The sequence below is a fragment of the Limulus polyphemus genome, unplaced genomic scaffold, assembly GCF_000517525.1.
Source record: "Limulus polyphemus unplaced genomic scaffold, Limulus_polyphemus-2.1.2 Scaffold2517, whole genome shotgun sequence".
NCBI classification, from domain to species: Eukaryota; Metazoa; Arthropoda; class Merostomata; order Xiphosura; family Limulidae; genus Limulus; species Limulus polyphemus.
In genome coordinates this window covers 88,906-108,673 of record NW_013668127.1, presented here as the reverse complement: position 1 = coordinate 108,673, position 19,768 = coordinate 88,906, and the positions used below count along the sequence as shown (strand labels likewise).

Here is a 19,768-nt window from a genome sequence, read left to right as displayed (position 1 = left end):
CAGTCTTGTCATGTACAGGACTGTGTAGTTGTTTTCACTACAAATGTCATAAAACAGTCTTGTCTCATGTACAGGACTGTGTGGTTGTTTTCACTACAAATGTCATAAAACAGTCTTGTCTCATGTACAGGACTGTGTGGTTGTTTTCACCGCAGTCTTGTATATGACAAGACTGCTTTATGTATTGTATTGAAGGAAATCTTTCTTTAAGTAACAGAAATTCTCTTATCCCATTCTCCTTAAACTTCGGAGGATTTCAATACCTATTAATCGTGTTTACCAGCATTGATGACGGACCAATTTCTGTAGTGAGGTGGTTGTGAACACCATTTAAGAAAATCAAAACCCCTATTTATTTGATAGGAGTCACATCAAGCCAGGGGGTGCAACCACACCCTTTGCACTCCTTGTAAATGTATCCTTGTTTCTCAGGATATCAAGCAATTCCCTATCACAAAATTGACAGTATAATTTCACTGCCTTGGTTTCATGGTATTTAGCTAACCCTGATGTGGAAATTATTCTTAATTGTGAACACTTCCAACATCATGTGTACTCTACAGGTTTCATGATAAGTAATTATTTGTCACCTCATACTTAAAATTTCATTTAACTCTCTCAACACTAGCTCATTCAATCTGACCGACCATGTGACCTCTTTGTACCTGGTTTAAAGTCTTTATAGATTTAATAGTTCTAACTTTCAATATAGTGTGTATATCTTCACAAAATTTGGCAGTCTTTCAGTTAATATTAAAAGTCTTTCACATACAAAAAAAATCTTATTTTTATTGAAGTATTTTTAATTAAATAAAATAAAGATTTGTCCATGAATATATTGAGTATTTGTTTTGAATTTGTCCATGTGCAGTGATTTTCATGTTAAAATTAAAAATATTTTTCTTCATCTCAAAAATCTCAAATTTCCTTTGTGTAATCCCTAAAACCTCCTAAATGTATTTCAAACGATTTTTTGTTCAGTAAAACTTTATAGTTTATCTGTGATTTTCTCTACCCTATCCCAAAATGGAACCGGTCAATTTGACCAACCTCGTAACCACCCAAAACAAATTTTAAATAAATCGAAATTATCCTTTTTTCTTTCTAAAATGACTTTAAATTGTGACATGAAACTACACTTGTTTATCCTAAGTAGCTCTAAGTTCGTAACAGTATTCATCTATTTATAATTAAATTTTATTGCCCTTTGATACATGTCTAACCACTATCAGCACCATTATAAGTTGTAAATCACTCGGGAAACATGCAGCTTATGTTACGCTATCAAATTACGTTACCCATGAGCTACTACAAGTTGCTCTCATGTGTGCCTTATGAAACATATTCATTGTAATACTATTATTATTTATTTTACCTAATATAATCTTAACTAACCTAAAAGGATCCCTATTTTTACATTTTAATTACTTTTATAATTATACATAAAGAATAAACATGAAAAACAAGAAATAAAATACTTAACCAATCTTCTTTTTTCTTGCTGTCAATTGTCGGAGAGGGTTAATCCTAATTTTTTACACTAATGACAGTAATGCACTTAATTTTTATTTACTTAAATAATGCACCAAAGAATATAGACTAATAACATGCAAAAAGTAGACAAATTCCCTTACCTATCAAAATTTTACTGGCTTTCTAACAATGTGACAAGAGCCATTACAAATTTATCCAAGCTAGTCGTTAACTTTCTGAAGGGAACAATATTGGTACTCTGAATGAATTGACGTTTAACCATTCAGAACAAAATGTTATACAATAAGTCATATGATAGATGAACACCTTGACTTTCTGTTGGTTATAGGTAATATATAATTAAACTTAAGAGAGAACTATTAACAAGTTCTGAAAGAGAGGATGTGACAGGTAGGCTTGGCAGGAGGGGTCTGATTTTCTATTCGATAGCTCTATAACCAAACAAAATTGAAAACTATAAAAATTATGGTTTGTCTGAGCAATGATGATTTTATAGAGAGTAATTTATGTTTAATTCCATACTTTTTTTGAGGAGTGGTGGATAAAATATGGAAGTTGACATGCTAAGAGAAAATGTGTCATGTGGGTCACACTAAGGGAAATTCAGGATTTTTTAAATATTGCCTTGTAGAATTAAGAACTTAAAACTTCTATGCTATTAAAATATAGATTATTAGCTAAGGTTTTATGCTATTCAAATTGGTATAACATAAACAAAAAGTAGTTTAATAAAATTTTGAATGTAAGACACTAAAAATTTGTGTCATGAGCAGTAAAGAATACCCATGGCAATAGGGTTAACTAGTAATCCATCCTTCATTACGAAATGGTTAACAGTAACATGTTAAACACTTTGGTAAAATAATGCCTTACCAGTCCTATGTGATTCACAGCATGAACGGAAGCCCCGTGTGATACAAGTTCTTCTGCAACATCATCGTGCCCGTTAAGACAAGCTATATGAAGTGGAGTATTACCATACGCATTCACAGCATCAATCTCTGCTCCAAGTTCCAGAAGAAGCTGAACACCACCTAAACGACCATTTGCTGCTGCAGCATGAAGAGGAGTGTACCACTTCAATGAAGAAAAACATCACATTTAGTCTTTTATATTATATACAGTATCGGAAACAGAGGGCAGAGTAGTTATATAATGCAAATTATATTAAGCAAATATGCACAAGCAAAAGTACAATGCATTATGACAGAGAATATGTAAAGTTTGGTATGTGAGTCCCTTTGTTTTATAAAAAAGCTTGATATTGCATTTTCATGCTCCTATACAGTTGTTGAACCAAGGACTATGGAATACTGTTCCAAATATCCTGTAGCACTTCCTACTGCTCATCCAAGTTGTTAAGTTGCCATTTAACTCTTTTCAGCACCCATGTAACATCCATATGACTTCAACATATTCACACTGGGATTTTGTGAAGGATACAACATCTCTGTGAGTGTTCTATAAGCTTCTTTATATCCCAAACAGGTTTTTCAATACATTGGCTGTATGCTTGGGATCACTGTCATGTTGAAAGATGAAACCCTGCTTAATGAGATGCACTTGTGACGAAATGGCATGGTGGATCAGAGCCCACCTCCTACCTGTATCAATCAGCAGTCAGGGTACCTTCAATTTTATGCAAGTCCCTAACACCATTGGTAGAGATACAGCCCCACAATTTTATCGGTCCATCCTCCAAATGAAGCTGTTGTACAACGTCTGTTAGTGTGACTGGAATGGCATAGTGGATCAGAGTCCACCTTGTACCTGTATCTATCAGTAGTCAGGGTACCTTCAAATTTATGCAAGTCCCTAACACCATTGGTAGAGATACAGCCCCCACAATTTTATTGGTCCACCCCCCAACTGAAGCTGTTGTTCAATGACTGTTATACTGTTCTTCAGTCCACCTTAAACTGCTGTTGATTATTGATAAACAGATCAAACTCATCTGTAAATAGCACCTTTTCTACATTTGAGTACCCCCACTGTTTCATTTCTATTGCCCATTTCAGTCTTTTTGTTTTGTTGCCTCTTCTCAGCAAAGATTTTTGAGTAGCTACCTACCCGTTGAGACCATTTTAGGCTAATATGTATCTTACTATTCTTCCAGCAAGGTCATTCACAAGATCTCTACTGGATCATGCAGAGAATTTCCAAAGGAACTTTACATCACCTTTGGATAGTTTAGGTTTTCTTCCTCAACGACTTTGATTGTCAACAGCACTGATTTTATGAACCCTCTTCAGAGTCTTGCACATAGCACGGGGTGAAACGTGAAGATGGGCTGCAAGCTGTCAATAGGAGTAACATTTTTATGTGTAATTTTCTCACCAGGAGTCCTAAATTTCATCACAAAATTCATACTTTAAAATCGTATCAATGCCTATACTCATGTAGGCCTTATGCTGGTTTGACACTTTTAGATTGGTTGCCTGACTTCTAATCATATTGTGCCATGTCAACACAATGCTGCATTAGGTCAAATTGCATTTTTAAATAAAATATATTATTCTATCATGTGTAATTTGCATTATATACCAACTTTGTTCTCTATTTCCATAAATATTTCCAACACTATGAACAACTATTCACAGTATAATTACATATTAAATGTGCAGACTGCGAGTAAGACATAAAACATAACAATCGATCAAAGTGAAATGAAATATGATTATCATAAATTACATAAAGATAAAAATATCCTACCCCTCAGAAGCTATAATGAGTAAACATTTATATATAATTTAATAGTAAGATGAGATTCATTTATATGTGTAAAGACTTAAACTGAAATTTTGAAAATTTATTTGTGATGTGAATTAAGTCTTACTTATCTTAATCACAAGAATGCACAGTTGGCTATCTCAGATGTGCCCACCACAGGGATCAAACCTCAAGTTTTAGTATTAAGTGCCCTTAAGCTTACCACTGAGCAAATGTGGGAAATTAATTAGGCCACCTAGCTTTGGCAAAAACATTCTACATATAAAAAGCATTTTTCAACAAGTGTAATATCACTAGTAGAACTTGTTAAAATTTGACAAAATTTAGAGAGTTGTGGCATTTCACTCAATTTACTTCCTTATAAACCATATTTTCAGTATCTGCACCTTCAGGGACATAAATTTTTAACTGATTGAATGACCATACACTTGACAAAAGTACGTTGATCTGACTGTAGGAAAAAATTGGCTCAGCTAAATGCAACCCTGATGGACATACATCCATTTTTCCAAAATTAAATTACTGTAAGAGTCCTTTAAAAATTTGTGAAATAAAATGGACTAGTTAATATTACCAAAAATGTACATATAAAGAAAAATTGATACTTTGAATACCTGTTTATCCCTGACATTCAGCTCTGCCCCAGAATCTTTCAGTAACTGAATAACATCAGTATGTCCCATGTATGCAGCCCAGTGAATTGCTCGCCTGTCTTTCTTGTCAAACGAGTTACATGTAGCTCCATTCTTAAGTAGAAGGTCGACCATCTGCATAAGTACCAGTGAATTATACTAAATAAATGTTATAAAATTTACAATATACCAATTTTTAAATATTTTTGATTTAAAATTATTCAAATAGAGTTACAATTAACATAGAAAATTTACTTAAAACTTTGTGCCAAAAAGAAAATTGTCAAATATAAAGGCAAATAATATAAAAAGTAAGTGATCAAGTAATTTAGGATTAAATTACTTTTTAAGTATTAAATTGTTGTACATGAAAATATATCCTACACAACCTCATTTAACAAGCTGAAAATATAAATATGACTATGTATGCTTCTCCCTACAAATTTACAGAAAATTACTGTACTACCTTTTTCTTTTAACAAGCATGTACTTTTTTTGTCTCTTCTTAAAGTATACTTACTACCCATAAGGCCTAGAGGCTGAAGCCCTTGTTTCTAAAACACAGTTGCCTGAGCAAACTTTCAATGAAGTACACTAAGGTAGCATTTCCCAAAATCTTGTCATCCGCATCTCCCTTTTAATAAATATGGTTTCTTGTGTCCCCCTCCCTTTTAAATGAATGAAAGAGTGAGTTAAGTGATGAGATATAACACACGGATATAAGTTAACTCTTTCAGCACAGGCTCGTAATCATTTTGTGCTTGCTATAGTTTTCATGCTATAACTTTTAAATTTGTAGTAGGCTTGGTTTGGTCTGATAATTCATTGGTGGTAGTGTCCAGGGTCACTAATGAGGAGTGGAATTCTTCGAAACTAGTCTGGCTTACAATGAAAGAATAGACCATTCCAAGCTTTTACTTGTTGTTAAACAAATGTTTGAACAACTCTATTCAATTGTTGAAGAATATATTTCAAAGACAGAACAATTCAACAAATGTCAAGATGTCAGAATAGATAAGAACTGTTTACATGTAATGCTAAAGCATTAGTTACCTCTTAACTTGTACATATGATATCTTATAATGTTCTTCCCTACTGACTTAATTATGTCATAAAACAAAAGTTTAAACTTTTTTTGCACAGAAAATATACCAATAATTTCATTAATACACAAAAATCTGCACCTTACTTCATACACATACCTCTGTATGACCATTATAAGAAGCATGGTGTAAGCCTGTGCGTCCTGCTCGGTCCGAAATATTTAAATTATTTTGAAGGGGAATGATAAATTTTGCACATTCTATGGCATTGTTGGCTGCTGCAACATGGAGAGGGGTCTGCCAGCTTTTGTCTCTTGCATTAACATCAGCTTCATGTCGAAGTAATGTTTCCACAGTATCCTAAAAAGTGCCAAAGTTCACTTAAACAAGATATTTTTGGGGGGAAAAATATTTCTTAAAGAAAACCTAATCTCTAGTTTGCTAGCATATCTTTAATTTTAGAAAAACTTAGTCATAGACAATGACACACTCAGAAACTACAATTATAGCTACACAAAAGTAATAACCCCCCCCCAAAGTTCGTTATCTACTGTAGCAAGCTTTCCACATCTCTCTTAAAACTCAAATTCGTGTCAATACAGCACAATCAACATACATGTATATTGTACTAAATCTTATGTTCAAGCCATTCTACAGTCACCAAAATCACTTGCAATACTTTTTAGCATTAACATCTGGTTTGTTATGCAAAACACAAAAAAAAGATAAAAAATTTGAAATACCTCACTTCCTGTGGAGCACGCTCGATGTAGTGGGGTTATCCAACGATTATCTTTGGTGTTAACTCGAGCTCCGTTTTGAATTAGAATTTCAGCAATATCTGCTTCTCCACAGAAGGCAGCAGCATGTAGTACACTTCGACGTTCCGTATCTTGATAGTTCACATCTTCTCTTTGTAAAATCAGTTCACGAACTTCATCTGCATCTCTTTTGAAAACAGCATGTATAAGCAAGGGCTGAAAAAACAAACAAAAAACACTGCACTAGTTAACAAACATTAATGCTAATAATATCAAAACCACTAGTTAACGAACACTAATACTAATAATATTAAAACCACTAGTTAATGAACATTAATACTAATAATATTAAAACCACTAGTTAACGAACATTAATGCTAATAATATCAAAACCACTAGTTAACGAACATTAATGCTAATATCAAAACCACTAGTTAACAAACCTTAATGCTAATAACATCAAAACCACTAGTTAACAAAAATTAATGCTAATATCAAAACCACTAGTTAACAAACATTAATGCTAATAATATCAAAACCACTAGTTAACAAACCTTAATGCTAATAACATCAAAACCACTAGTTAACAAACCTTAATGCTAATAACATCAAAACCACTAGTTAACAAACCTTAATGCTAATAACATCAAAACCACTAGTTAACAAACCTTAATGCTAATAACATCAAAACCACTAGTTAACAAACCTTAATGCTAATAACATCAAAACCACTAGTTAACAAACCTTAATGCTAATAACATCAAAACCACTAGTTAACAAAAATTAATAATTTAAAACCACTAGTTAACGAACATTAACGCTAATATTATCAAAATAATGAATGAACTGAAAAGTAGCTACATACCATACATGAATGTAATGCCTAACACAAACTTAGCTTATGCTTGTTTACACACATCCAGAGCCTTAATAATAGTTTTATTAATAAAAAAAACACAAGTATTTGGTAAAATGAACAAGCACATACAGTAAATTTTTCTCTGTTCACTCTATCTTTATTGTTTTAAAAGACAGAAAATAAAATACTCAACAGTCATGAAGAAATTCTGCATTCATTTGCCAGTGTCAAATTGACCTAAGTTTCTCAATTATTAAAAGTTGTTGTCACTTGGGAGTTTAATGGTTGAAAACCTCACATATTACCTGTGCTAAACATTGTTCTTTTTAGATTTTATTACTTCTACTACACAGCATCTATAGTGTCTAATTAGAGCCTATTTAAAACTAAATAAGAAACTCGGATAAATTATAGTAGTTTTGAGACATTCTATTCTAGTGCTCGATATATTCTTTGAATTCTAAAATGAATATCTGAAAGCTATATTAATTATTTTTTGACAACCAAAAAAGTCTGCAAAATGGCCTCTAGACAAAGTGTTAAATTTTGCTTATTATGTATTGTCATCTGTTTTTTTTACAAAAATAACTAAAATGTAAAAACTATCAAAAAATTGTATGAAAACAAAATTAAAATATTTCTTGTAACCCCTCCTCCCAGAAAGCACAGTTTCCAATAGTGTGATGTAACCTGATACTTCATTTATCCTAAGTTTTCCACTGAAAAAATTCATTGCTTCTCACAATAAAACCATAAAATTAAATGAAAGCAGATGTAAAAAGGTTTGAAGATGAAGCTGTTACAATAAGTAATTGTAACTGTGTTACAATCTGCAGTCATTCTAGAGAAAAAAAATATTTTAAAATAAATTTTATATCTTTGAAAATTTATTTGCTTTACATTAATGATTTCACAAGTGTTAGGGTATAGAAAATTGGAGTATAACGTTTTCCCAATTTAAACTTCTGACATTAATTTAGAAGGTTCTAGAAGTTATGCAAATGAGATATAAAAACCATAAGATGGAAAGAAGTATTTTTATTCTTAGTCTAAAAATAATTTTTCACTCAGAACGACTGAGTTTAAGGCTTCTTAAATTTCAGTAGAAATAGTAAAAATTCTGATTTTTTTGTGTGCTACAGAGTTGTTTACTAAATGTTTGCCAAATTTTGTGAAAGTACATGTAGTAAATTCAGATTAATAGTAAACGTTACTATACATCGCTTCACAGATGATAGGGTCAATCCAATTAACTAATGCTGTGCACACAGGGTTATAGAGAAGTCAATACTTCAAGCCTGGGATATCTAATTTCTGATGATTCAACAGAAGACTACAGTGAGGTGGGAGGAGGTAACAAGCAATAGACGGGTAGGCTAAACTTCAGGTTCAACAGTGTCATCCAATGGCAGGTTCATCTCGGTCATCTGTGCTTGAATATTTAGATCAAAGGTTGAAATAACAGACCTTCATTTGCAAAGAAAGCAAAACCTACCAAAGCAAGAACTTTGCATCATATTGCAAAGAAAGTTGCAAATATCAGAGGTGAAGGGGAGGTTCAGAAGACTGTGTGTGCAAACAATGGACTGGAGAAGTGAAGAAAACCCTTTTGCAGATTCAAGGTCTCTGGCTGAGGTAAAGACCAAAGATCCATAGTCCAGCTTTGGTAAAATAAAGGCATAATAGATCTTAAACACACAACACCTATACACTCCCCAGGGTTGTAAACTGTAGATGTTCAGTACTCTTATACACTTGACTCTAAGCTGCTTCGTGTATGTGTAATAAAACTCAATTTAAGATGATGAAAATTCAAAACTGTTTGCAGTGGTCCACTCATACAGTTTATTGAAGGCAACTGGAATTTCCATTCATTGAACCTCATAGTCAATGATTGATAATAAATCTGAAAGTCACTGGCATATAGGCTGTTTTCAACTGTAGTAAGAAGTATTTTATTGATACAAGTTATCTTAACCCTCTCAGGACCTGCAGGGTGACACTGTGTAACCCTTGTTGTTTTTTCCATACTTACAATGCTTAACTTAATTGCATGAAATTTGGTACATGCTTTCTATATAATATCTAGTTTGTGCTCGAGGAAAATTATAATTTGGCTTAGTATTTGTAAAATATTTTAGGTTGTGAGTTTCTGGAAATTTTATCGTGAACAGTTTCATTTCATTGACTTAAGGGATTCTTGTACTTATATGTTGTTCAAGTAATAATAAATATATTCATACATGAAAGAAAAAAGCCTTTCTCTCATCTGAATAGTTTGCTGTCAACTCCTAGCTTACTGTACTCATTAACCCCAAATAACCATGCATGATGTCTTCTCATATAAGAATATTTCTGTAATTTATAAAAAAAGACCTAACACTGTAACACAAAAAGATGATCATGAATGCAAAGATTACCAAAAGAAAGAATAAGAAAACTCCCAGGTTTATGACTTGTTCCTATGTTTTGTAAACTTATTAGAATCCTTCGTTCTCCACTATGAGAGCTTTTGATACTCACTTTCTCAGAAACCATAAACTCTTTACTGCTTACCCCACCTTCTTTACTTTGGCATCACTTCCTATGGCATCATAAAAGCCTCTCAACACAGGGTTCTTAAGAGTCATTGAGACAAATAAAAACATGGATATGTCTATTACTAAGGGATGCCAGTGTCTGAGTAAATAGAAACCTTTACATTGGGATCAGCAGAAAAATTCTTAAAAAACTTATAAGGGCATTGTTTACATGAGACATCTCTTGGAGCCATGCAGAGATCTAATTTCAAACATTTCTTTCAATTTTTCTTTGCAAATTGCCCTAAAAAATTTTGCATAGTTACCAAATATCAATACTTAGATAATTTCAAGTAAAAAAATTGTTGAAATATTTTGAATTACTAGTTCTACTTAAATTGGGAAATTTAATATGCAATAATGCCCTCAACTCCAGCGAGCTACCATGTTTTCCTGATAGGGTTAATGCAACAACATGTGGCATTCAAGACAAAACCTTGAAATACTCTTGAGTTTTTTGCAAAGGACTGGGATAATGTTAATCCCAAAAGGTCCACGAATGACCTCTATCCTAAAAGGCTAATAATAAAAATGGCCAACTAACTTATAAAAATGAAGATCACTTTTTATACTAAACCTCCATGTGGTATCAAGCCATCTCAAGTTAAAAAAACAAAACAAAGAGCAATGCTCCCTCTTGAGGAGGGCTTCTGTGGTTGATGTTTCTAGCCATATCAGGTGGTCCGTGACGGATCTAAGAAAATCACACTGGGGTGATGGAAAGGAGGTTGTATGATGGAAGAAACCAAGATAAACATTAATTATTCACTCCAGAACTTTACATATACAGCTAGTCAAACTAATAGTTCTATAATTAGAAGAAAACTTGGAATACTTCACAGGCTTAGAAAAATGTATGACAACAGCCCAATGCCATAAATAATGAAACTCCTTCTGTCAGACCTGGTTAAAAAGAACTAGAAAAAGACCAAAAGGGAGGATACAAATGGTGCAGCAACTCATAATGTACATATCATGTTCAACTGATGTACCAATGTAGGGCATCTTTCAAACTCATCAGAGTGAATTTCTCATCACAGTCGTAAATAAACAATCACACTGACAAGAATGTGGAGAATGTCTGTAGGTCCTCTAGTGGTAGGAGATGCACTCTCCAAAACCCTATAAATAAGTAACTTCATGGGCTTTTGGTTGCAAGATTTAAATGGGGATGGGTTAAAGACTTATATTCAGCTTTTTGAATCTTGTCCCATATAACCTTTAAACTGGTGGTGAATTAAACCAAGTTTCCTTCCAGCTTCTCTACTGGTCATGGGTAATGGTTTTCAGAAAAGCTACATGACTGGTAAAAGTTGGATAACTGTGAAAGATATCCTGGTTCATTTCTGAATACACGGTGCTGCCTTTTAGCATTCAGGTGTCCACCAAGGAGAAGACATCCTGGAAAATTTGTCAATGTTTATAGGATGTTAAGTGCAGTTGCCTTAAGTATATGATCAACTATTGGATCTACAGTCATTAGCAGATGCTAAGATAACAGCAACATGCTCAAGCTCCAAGAGAATGGTTAAGGACAGCTCCTCCAGCTTCCACTGTGGCATATTGTTTGGATGGTATCTACTGTAAACAATCTCCCTCTGAATAATGGAAAAATAATCACTGTCTCATGAATCATCAACTACCTCCCAAGAAAAAGAAAGATGGAGAGAAGACAACAAATGGACAGATCTTTGGAATTAAATGCTTATGGACATGGAAAGGTAGATTCTCCAATATTGAAGAGAAAAAGGTTATGATCCCACAGTAAATGTTCTATAATCAACCCTCCCATCAATATATCTATCACCTTTGTGTGAATTGTGTTAATTTAAGCCTCCCAGGATGATTGAGATGGCAACTGCTCAGTAAGGTTATAAAAGTCTGCTTGATTGACTACTTCAACAGATGACAGATAAAGAAATCATGGTATGACCAATGGTGACAGAGATGGCAACAGCCTTAAAAGGTGTAGTATGTGGTACAGTCATGGAGAGAGTATGTTGGTCAACCAGCGATACTACACCTCAATGACCCCACCTGTCACAGACCCTTTCATTTCTGTATAACAAACACAACATAATCATAACAGTATAGGTAATTTTCAAAAAATCTATTTTAAGGAGAAAGATACACATGATTATAAGAATTGATCATAGCCTTGATAGAATCTAAATTATTAATAAAACCTTGAAAGTTCCACAGTATCAGCATGCCTATTTTCATCTAAACTGTTGATGATATCTATGTGGAGAGTTTTTTTGTTTGGATTTTCAACCACTTTTTTTGTTTCATTAGTAAGAGGTCTAACAACCTCCTTGCACCTAGAACTGGATCAAAGAGTCAGGTTCCTATTAGATGGACAGGATTTATGTAACTGAGGAAAATATAATATAATAGTCCTATGTATCAGTGTTGATTGAATGGGTCCCAATCACTCACTGTTGTCATTGATAAGAAAAGAGACAGAAGAAGTTAATGATTCTTTGTTTGTCCATGGAGGGCAAGACAGCTTTCAAATAGTTGGAAAAAAAAAGACCGTAGGTGGAGCAGATATATCTGTTTGTACTTAGCACTATGGCAGAGGAACAGAAAGCACAACTCTTTGGGAAGAGCTGAAAACATGTTACTTAAGATTTTTATTCCTTGTGCATCATTTTCTTCAATCCACTTATGGGTAAGAACACAAGAATGAACAGTTAAAATAATGTGATTTTAACTGCCACTCGTAGGTATCATAGTCATTGCCACCACAATAAGCTCAGGTTAAAAGAGCTTCATTAGGATGTTTTGGAGTGTCCATATCATTGACAAAGAAACTTCTAAGGGGGTTCGAAATACATGCTTTACTTTGCAGTTCAGATAACCTGCCTTGACACTGGCAAGTGTGTGTAAAGATGTAAGCCTCAAAATGAGCATATCAGCTCAGATAAATCTCAACATGAAAGAGTAGAGTATCTGAGCTGATATGCTCATTTTGAGGCTTACAAAGCTGATACTCTTTGATTAGAGATATCAGTGAGATCTGTGGCTTGAGGAATTTCAAGTACTTTGTGGGAAAGGTAACCTCAATAGGTAGATCCTCAATGGCCATCAATTTCAAGGGATGTTTACTGTCATGACTAACTTTAGAGCCAGAAAGCTCCATTTAAGTTATTTTGATTGAAAAATAGAAACAGCTTGGAAAGAGAAATTTCTGATAGAGAATGAAAAATCAGAAAATGAGATACAGGAACATTAAGAGTCAATGACTGAATGCCTTAAGCCTTTTATTTATGGCTGTTCATTTTTTTTTTTCTAACTGTACTATCAAAATCTCAATACATTGAGGACAACACAACAATTCCATAATTTCATGGGCATTATATATGAACATAAATATACTAGATATAATACAACGTCCACAACACCCACTGAGGACATTGGTATTTTGTTGATCCTAGCCATAAATGACCCGCTGAGTGACTCCGAGACTGTCAATCCAGGGCCTCTCATCTACAGTCATTCATGGCCAAAGTGGTGTATTGCAGTGATCCAGGCACCACTAAACCAACAGGATCTTCTCCTTCCCTTCACACGTCACCACACAACTGAATGTTCAGATATCAGAAAAGGTAAACTGTAGAGGCAAAATCTTACTTGGGAGGTCCCCTCACTGTTTACATGAATCAATATCAAAGGGGCTATTAAAAGAAAATCCAGAACTCTTCCACTTCCATGGTAAGAATATAATCTATATTATACATCACTTGGTCAATACAATAGTACAGCAAATAAAACTACCACTAATTCTATTCACTCTCTGCAAATGGGTGAAGAAAATAGTGTATTCTATTCTATAATAATAATCACTTATCCAATATTAAAAATCAAGAAGTTCATGTCACTAATTATCATTATTGTCACACTTTACATGCTTGTCTAGTATTTCAAATAAGATCCAAAATACAACAGAACAGGTATTATGAATTATGGTTAAGGTAGTTTTGTATGTACATGCAAGTCTGATATTTATTACTATAATTTAACTTTTTTTCTCTAATTTACTTTTATCTACCACCTGTTAAATGGCCTGCTTTTCTGACTTTTGGACTACTTAATTTTACATATAACTGGTTAAAATAGTGGTGGAAATTTTAAGCTGGACTGGCCAGCAATTTCACAATTATGTACACCACATTTGAAATCCAATTACTATGAAAATAAGTGTTTTTTTAAATTAAACTAGGAACCAGAAAAGCAATGTTTAATTACACAGGCCTGCAAATTTAAACTTCATAAAAGTTGTTTTCATTTTAATAATACATTTTCCATAATTCAGCTATGCAAATTTTGAAAATATTCATTTTTTTCTATCAAGTGAGACTTTTTTACAAATTGGGAAGAAAAAAAACTTACTTAGATCAAATTTACCACAAGTATAACAGAATATGCTTGGGTTATTTACAGAACCTTTTATTGCCATAACAATGAATACATAATTTTGAAAAGAAAAAATAATGTTGAAGTGTATGCACAAATAAATACTATTCAGAAATGACACGTCATGCAGCCTGTTAACTGTTTATACACTAGTGGTGTGCTTCTTGTAAGTTATCGAGAATGATCATTAAGACTCTCATATCGCAATTGGTCTATAGAAATCTATAACCAATGGTTGTCAACATTTTATCCATAACAAATTGTGACCCAATTTCAATGAAAATTATTCTTCTATGTAAAAGTAGATATGATGTTTTGTGAAAAATTTGTGCATGATGGAGAAAAATTAATATCACTTTTGGATTCAGCGTACATGAATTACTGTAGCACATGTAAAAATTTCAAGACAATAAAACCACCGCAGCCCTGTGTTATTTATTCTGCACTGAATGGCTCAAAATAACAGATAACTTGATAATATTACCCATTATTGGTTTTGAAACTCCCTCAAATCCAAAGATGGCAGCATATATTATAAATTACAAGCTATTCAACTAGTTGAAATCATGGGTAAGTCCTCAAAGGCACCAACCAAAAAATAAAACTAAGACAATGTTTGATACATGTACGAGTTTCAAAAAAAAGGATTTTCCAAGATTTTTTTTTACCTTTTTGACAATTTTTTCATGAAATTGTACTAATCTCAAGAAATAAACTTCCTAAACTTTGTGTAAAAATATTCTTGCGATCTCAAGAGGGCACAATGAAGGACTACATGTGAGATTAGAGATTCCAGACATACCAAGTCTCACACATTTGATGGGTATCAACCACGTTAGTCCTATCTCCTGCATACTTTATTCCCAGTTATTCAAAATTGGAGCCAAATTAAGCTTTCTTAGCCACAGTTCTTTTGCAGAATTCCTTTTTGTTCCTCCAATAAATCCCATTGATGTATGAAGGCTACTTATGGCAGAATGATAGACAGATAAATTGAGGCATATTTTAGTTCCTTTTTTGACAGGAAGATAATAAACAGTGATTAATTATTATATTTCATAACTTTATTATTCAGCTCGGTAATGATGTTTCTTTCTTCATATAAATGAATATATTTCCAATTTTTTTTATACCACAAATACATTTATCGGATGAGTTTGGGAATAACAGTAACAGTGTAAAGTGAACTACGAAAATTATGTTATGTAATGATCAAATCCTCTTGTGTCAATGAAGACTTTTCCCATACAGTTTTATGTTACTAAAGGAAATGAAAAAATATATTGCATTACACGTATGTGTCACCACTGTTACACTTGAAAATGATTTCTTCAAAATTACATTATGTAATGAACAATTGATGTCAAATTGTTTTGTATGAAGATTTTTCCCATACGGTTTCATGTTAATAAAGGAAAGGTAAAAAATATATTGCATTACATGTATGTGTCAACTGTTACACTTGAAAATGATTTCTTTAGACGATTCAAAACAGTTACTCAAGATGGGAGTGAAGCATAAACACCTAAACAGGTGCTATTCATTTGAAGACATGACTTCTCTCCACTAGCAGCAAGTCTGTTCTTCAATTTATGGTCTCTTATGATAGCATAAGAAACTTTCCACTGCCCCACACTTTGCAGGGGAATGTTCACTATTAGTTATAATTTTAAAATGTGTTAAATAAAAAATTCTCACAAGAACTTTATAATTTCATGGGTCTACTAAGTACACTTCTGTTTTTACAAAGAATCATTCTGGGCAATATTTTGAATCACCTTGTTCCAGAATGCCTGAAAAAGTAACTTCAGATCTGCTTAAGTTCAAGTTAATGTTTCACTTTAACAAGAAATGTCACAACTAAACACAGATATAATAAGACTTTTGTGATATATAATGAAGCTGTGTGATGAAAGCATTATCTCAGTCATATTTGTTTAAGAAATATATTCCTTATATTCATTAATCTTCAAGGTTTATTATTTGCATATCATGTAGCACATAAAAATAAAAGTAAGATTTAGATTTCATATGTTTAAAAACTTATCACAACGTTTTGACCTTCAAACATTTTCTATTAAGAAAGCAGTTTCCTAGATGATATCTGTCCAAACAATAATTAGATTTAGTGTTTTCCACCAATTCTTTAACTCATCTCTTTAATAATCAACTTTTAATAAAATTGGGGAAGTTGTAGTCTACATTCAGTAGGGTTTATTGAATTGCTGCCTCCATTTATGAGATAAATTTTTACAACATTGTATACATACAGATATATGCAGACACTATATAAAAACTAAATACTAGTTTCAGTTTACTGTAAGTTACATGCAGTATATACAGTCAAAAACAACATTAGAATTTATTTACGAACGAAATGCATATTTTTCCCAATTTTTCAAGGCTTTACAAGTGTTTTCCCAAATCTCTCATTCACCCATGTAAATTTTCAAGACAGAATTAAGTTGCATGTTTACAAACATGTACAACAATAACAAACAACATTTCAAAAACCATACTGAGGATCATCAAGTTAAAAGTAGACACTTGCAATTAGTATGTTAATGTAACTAGCATTACTAGGAGTTGGTTAAATAAAGATTATAAACATGTTACTGGTACTAGGAATATATATACAAGGAAATGATGCTGTTACTGCCAAAAGAAGAAACCACTTTCTGACTTGGCAAGCATGTTTTCTTCAAATAATAGTGAACAATATTTAGAGTTAGTAGAAAATTGTTTTCTCACCTAGTATTTAAAATATCCTACCACAAGTGGGGAAGTTTTGATGAATGGTACCTACTTTACATATTTTAAAATATAATGTATTAAGTTTCTATGATTGATGTGCTAGTATTACTAGAATAAGGAAAGTATCAAACTATAAATGAATGTGTTAACGAATATTTTTGAAATAACAGTCAAATTATTACTCTTCTGACAAAATAAATAATTATACAGGAACAAGATTTAAGTTAAATGTCAAATGAAGTTTGTAAACTAAAACCTATACAACTTCAATTATCAATCTGAACGTAAATTTGATTTTGAATCATTCTCGATATCCTCCAATTACTACTATATATATATATATATATATATATTACTATCACATAATATTTAGTTAATACTGTATTAGGTCTGAACGTAAAAGATACTTTTCGTAACTCAGACCGAGTCAAACTGCCAAAACTGGTGTGGGTCGTACGTTGCACTTGGAGTACTAGTACTAGTAGTGTCATACTAATGTAATAGTATTAGTAATATAAGATGGTTTATCAGCTGAAGTGTAGTAATAGCTATACTATTTAACTAAAAATACAATAATAATAATAGCTCAGACAGCAGACATAACACAACGCTTTATTGCGAACGTTAAGTCCTCATTTATTTAGGCCTAGCTACAGGCCTAGACAACTAAAACTACTCGTCCGTCACTTCATCCAACACCTACTATTTGCATTACCCGTATGAAGCTAAAAGATTCCGATAGCTGTACCACTTCTAGATGCTAAGCCTAACTCAGATTCTTTCGTGGAAAATGTAACACCTAATTTTTAACAACTTACCTCATCAATTAACTGAGATATTACCATAATGCCTTTGATAAATTTTTTAAATAATATAATCAGTCTTAAATTTCACCATAAGTGTCAAATAACCTCTAACTTCCTCATGACCGGTTCTTGTTTCCCGGTCGCACGGCTCACACGATAACTAGGCTACATGTACTTTCATGAATGTCACCAGAGGGCAAAAAAAAACAGGAACCTACTGTCATGAAAACGATAATGTAAACATCTAAGATGGTTATTTTGGGATAGAATTAAATTTGAATTATTTATGTCTCCCAGTGGGTCAGCGGTAAGTTTACGGACTTACAACGCTAAAATCCAGGGTCTGGTTCCCCCTTGGTAGCAGATCGGAGATAGCCTACTGTGTGGCTTTACGCTAAAACATTGTTTATATTTTTAGGTGTGTGTGTTTTTCATAGCATAGCCACTTTGGGCTATCTGCTGTGTCCATCGAGGGGAGTCGAACTCCTGATTTTAGCGTTGTAAATCTACAGATTTACCGATGTTCCACCGGGAGACATGATTTTAGGCTTCTTGTGTTACAAATACTTCTCTTAAATGTTAAGTGATTTTTAATTCATTAGATTAACTAATTGTTCTCGATGCCCCATATAGTGAACGTATTGTTACGTCTCCGTTTGTTAATTGATTTTTCCGTGACTTCGTTCCGACGAAACTTTAGCGACACAAGTCCTTACTTAATAAAACTGGTTTATTCTTTCTGAATATAACTTAACCGATACACTTATTTCAACATTCGCGCTAAAACAAACACTATAACGAACGAACGTTAACTTCAACAATACCCTGTGACTACAGTTCAATTACTCACTACCTACACACACAATAATGTTCCGTCACGTTGTCACCCTCTTATATATACCAGACTACCCTATATCTAGTAATCTCCCGACAATTCACGAAGGTACAAGATATTTCCAGAAACCAGGGGGCGTGACACTAGTCACGTGACCTCGCTGACGCAACACCGCCCTCCTCCTTAATATTGTTCGTCCCGAACAATAACCACATATAATAAACCAATAACAATTAACAATAACTTAATTAAATGTACAGAATTACAATCACAAAATTACAATTTAACAAAGTCTCTTAATTTTACGGGACGTATCTTCTTCCGTACTGATCTCCATCTCGTTGGCTTCTGCTTCATATGGGGTTCATCTGCTTCATCAGTAAATGTCCTATCATCCGTAACAGTCATATCAGTGGTAGTAACTTCATCAAGAGCTTCATCGTTTCCCTTCTCAAAACTGAGTAGAGTTTCTTCTTTGACGGTGGCTTCTTCAGGTGGCACGTCTTCAGCAGCGTCATTTGTTCCTTTGTTCACTTCGTCCCAACTGAAATGTCCTGGACCGTGATAACGCCAAAGCCTGTTGGCATGCACCACTATTGTTGTACCTCGCCGACCACATTTTATTCGGAAAGTCACGTCTGAGAGACGATCCACTATGTCATGTGGGCCTTCCCATGGAGAAGACAACTTAGGAGACTTCCCTTTGGTCTTCCTGGGATTATACAACCACACCTTGGCTCCTGGTTCAAAGCAGACTTCACTAGATCTCTTATCATAAGTTAACTTCATCGAATCAGCAGACGTTTTCAAGTTTGAACGCGCTTGATGGTGAATATCAACCATCCTTTCCTATAAC

The 19,768-nt window shown here is 33.3% G+C and overlaps 1 protein-coding gene across 2 annotated transcripts in view; it reads right to left on the bottom strand.

Annotated features, from left to right (window-relative positions):
- The window catches only part of LOC106467179 (serine/threonine-protein phosphatase 6 regulatory ankyrin repeat subunit A-like), a 59,522-nt gene extending 41,293 nt beyond the window's left edge, over window positions 1–18,229 (bottom strand). For both annotated transcript variants that reach the window (XM_022395304.1, XM_022395305.1), the window contains exons 1-5: window positions 18,090–18,229; window positions 6,643–6,876; window positions 6,059–6,259; window positions 4,839–4,991; window positions 2,368–2,571 (exon numbers count right to left, since the gene is read on the bottom strand). In XM_022395304.1, coding sequence (XP_022251012.1) covers window positions 2,368–2,571; window positions 4,839–4,991; window positions 6,059–6,259; window positions 6,643–6,876; window positions 18,090–18,116 — 819 coding nt within the window. In that variant the 5' untranslated portion in view covers window positions 18,117–18,229. The remainder of the gene's footprint in view (window positions 1–2,367; window positions 2,572–4,838; window positions 4,992–6,058; window positions 6,260–6,642; window positions 6,877–18,089) is intronic.
- Between the last annotated feature and the right edge of the window lie 1,539 nt (window positions 18,230–19,768).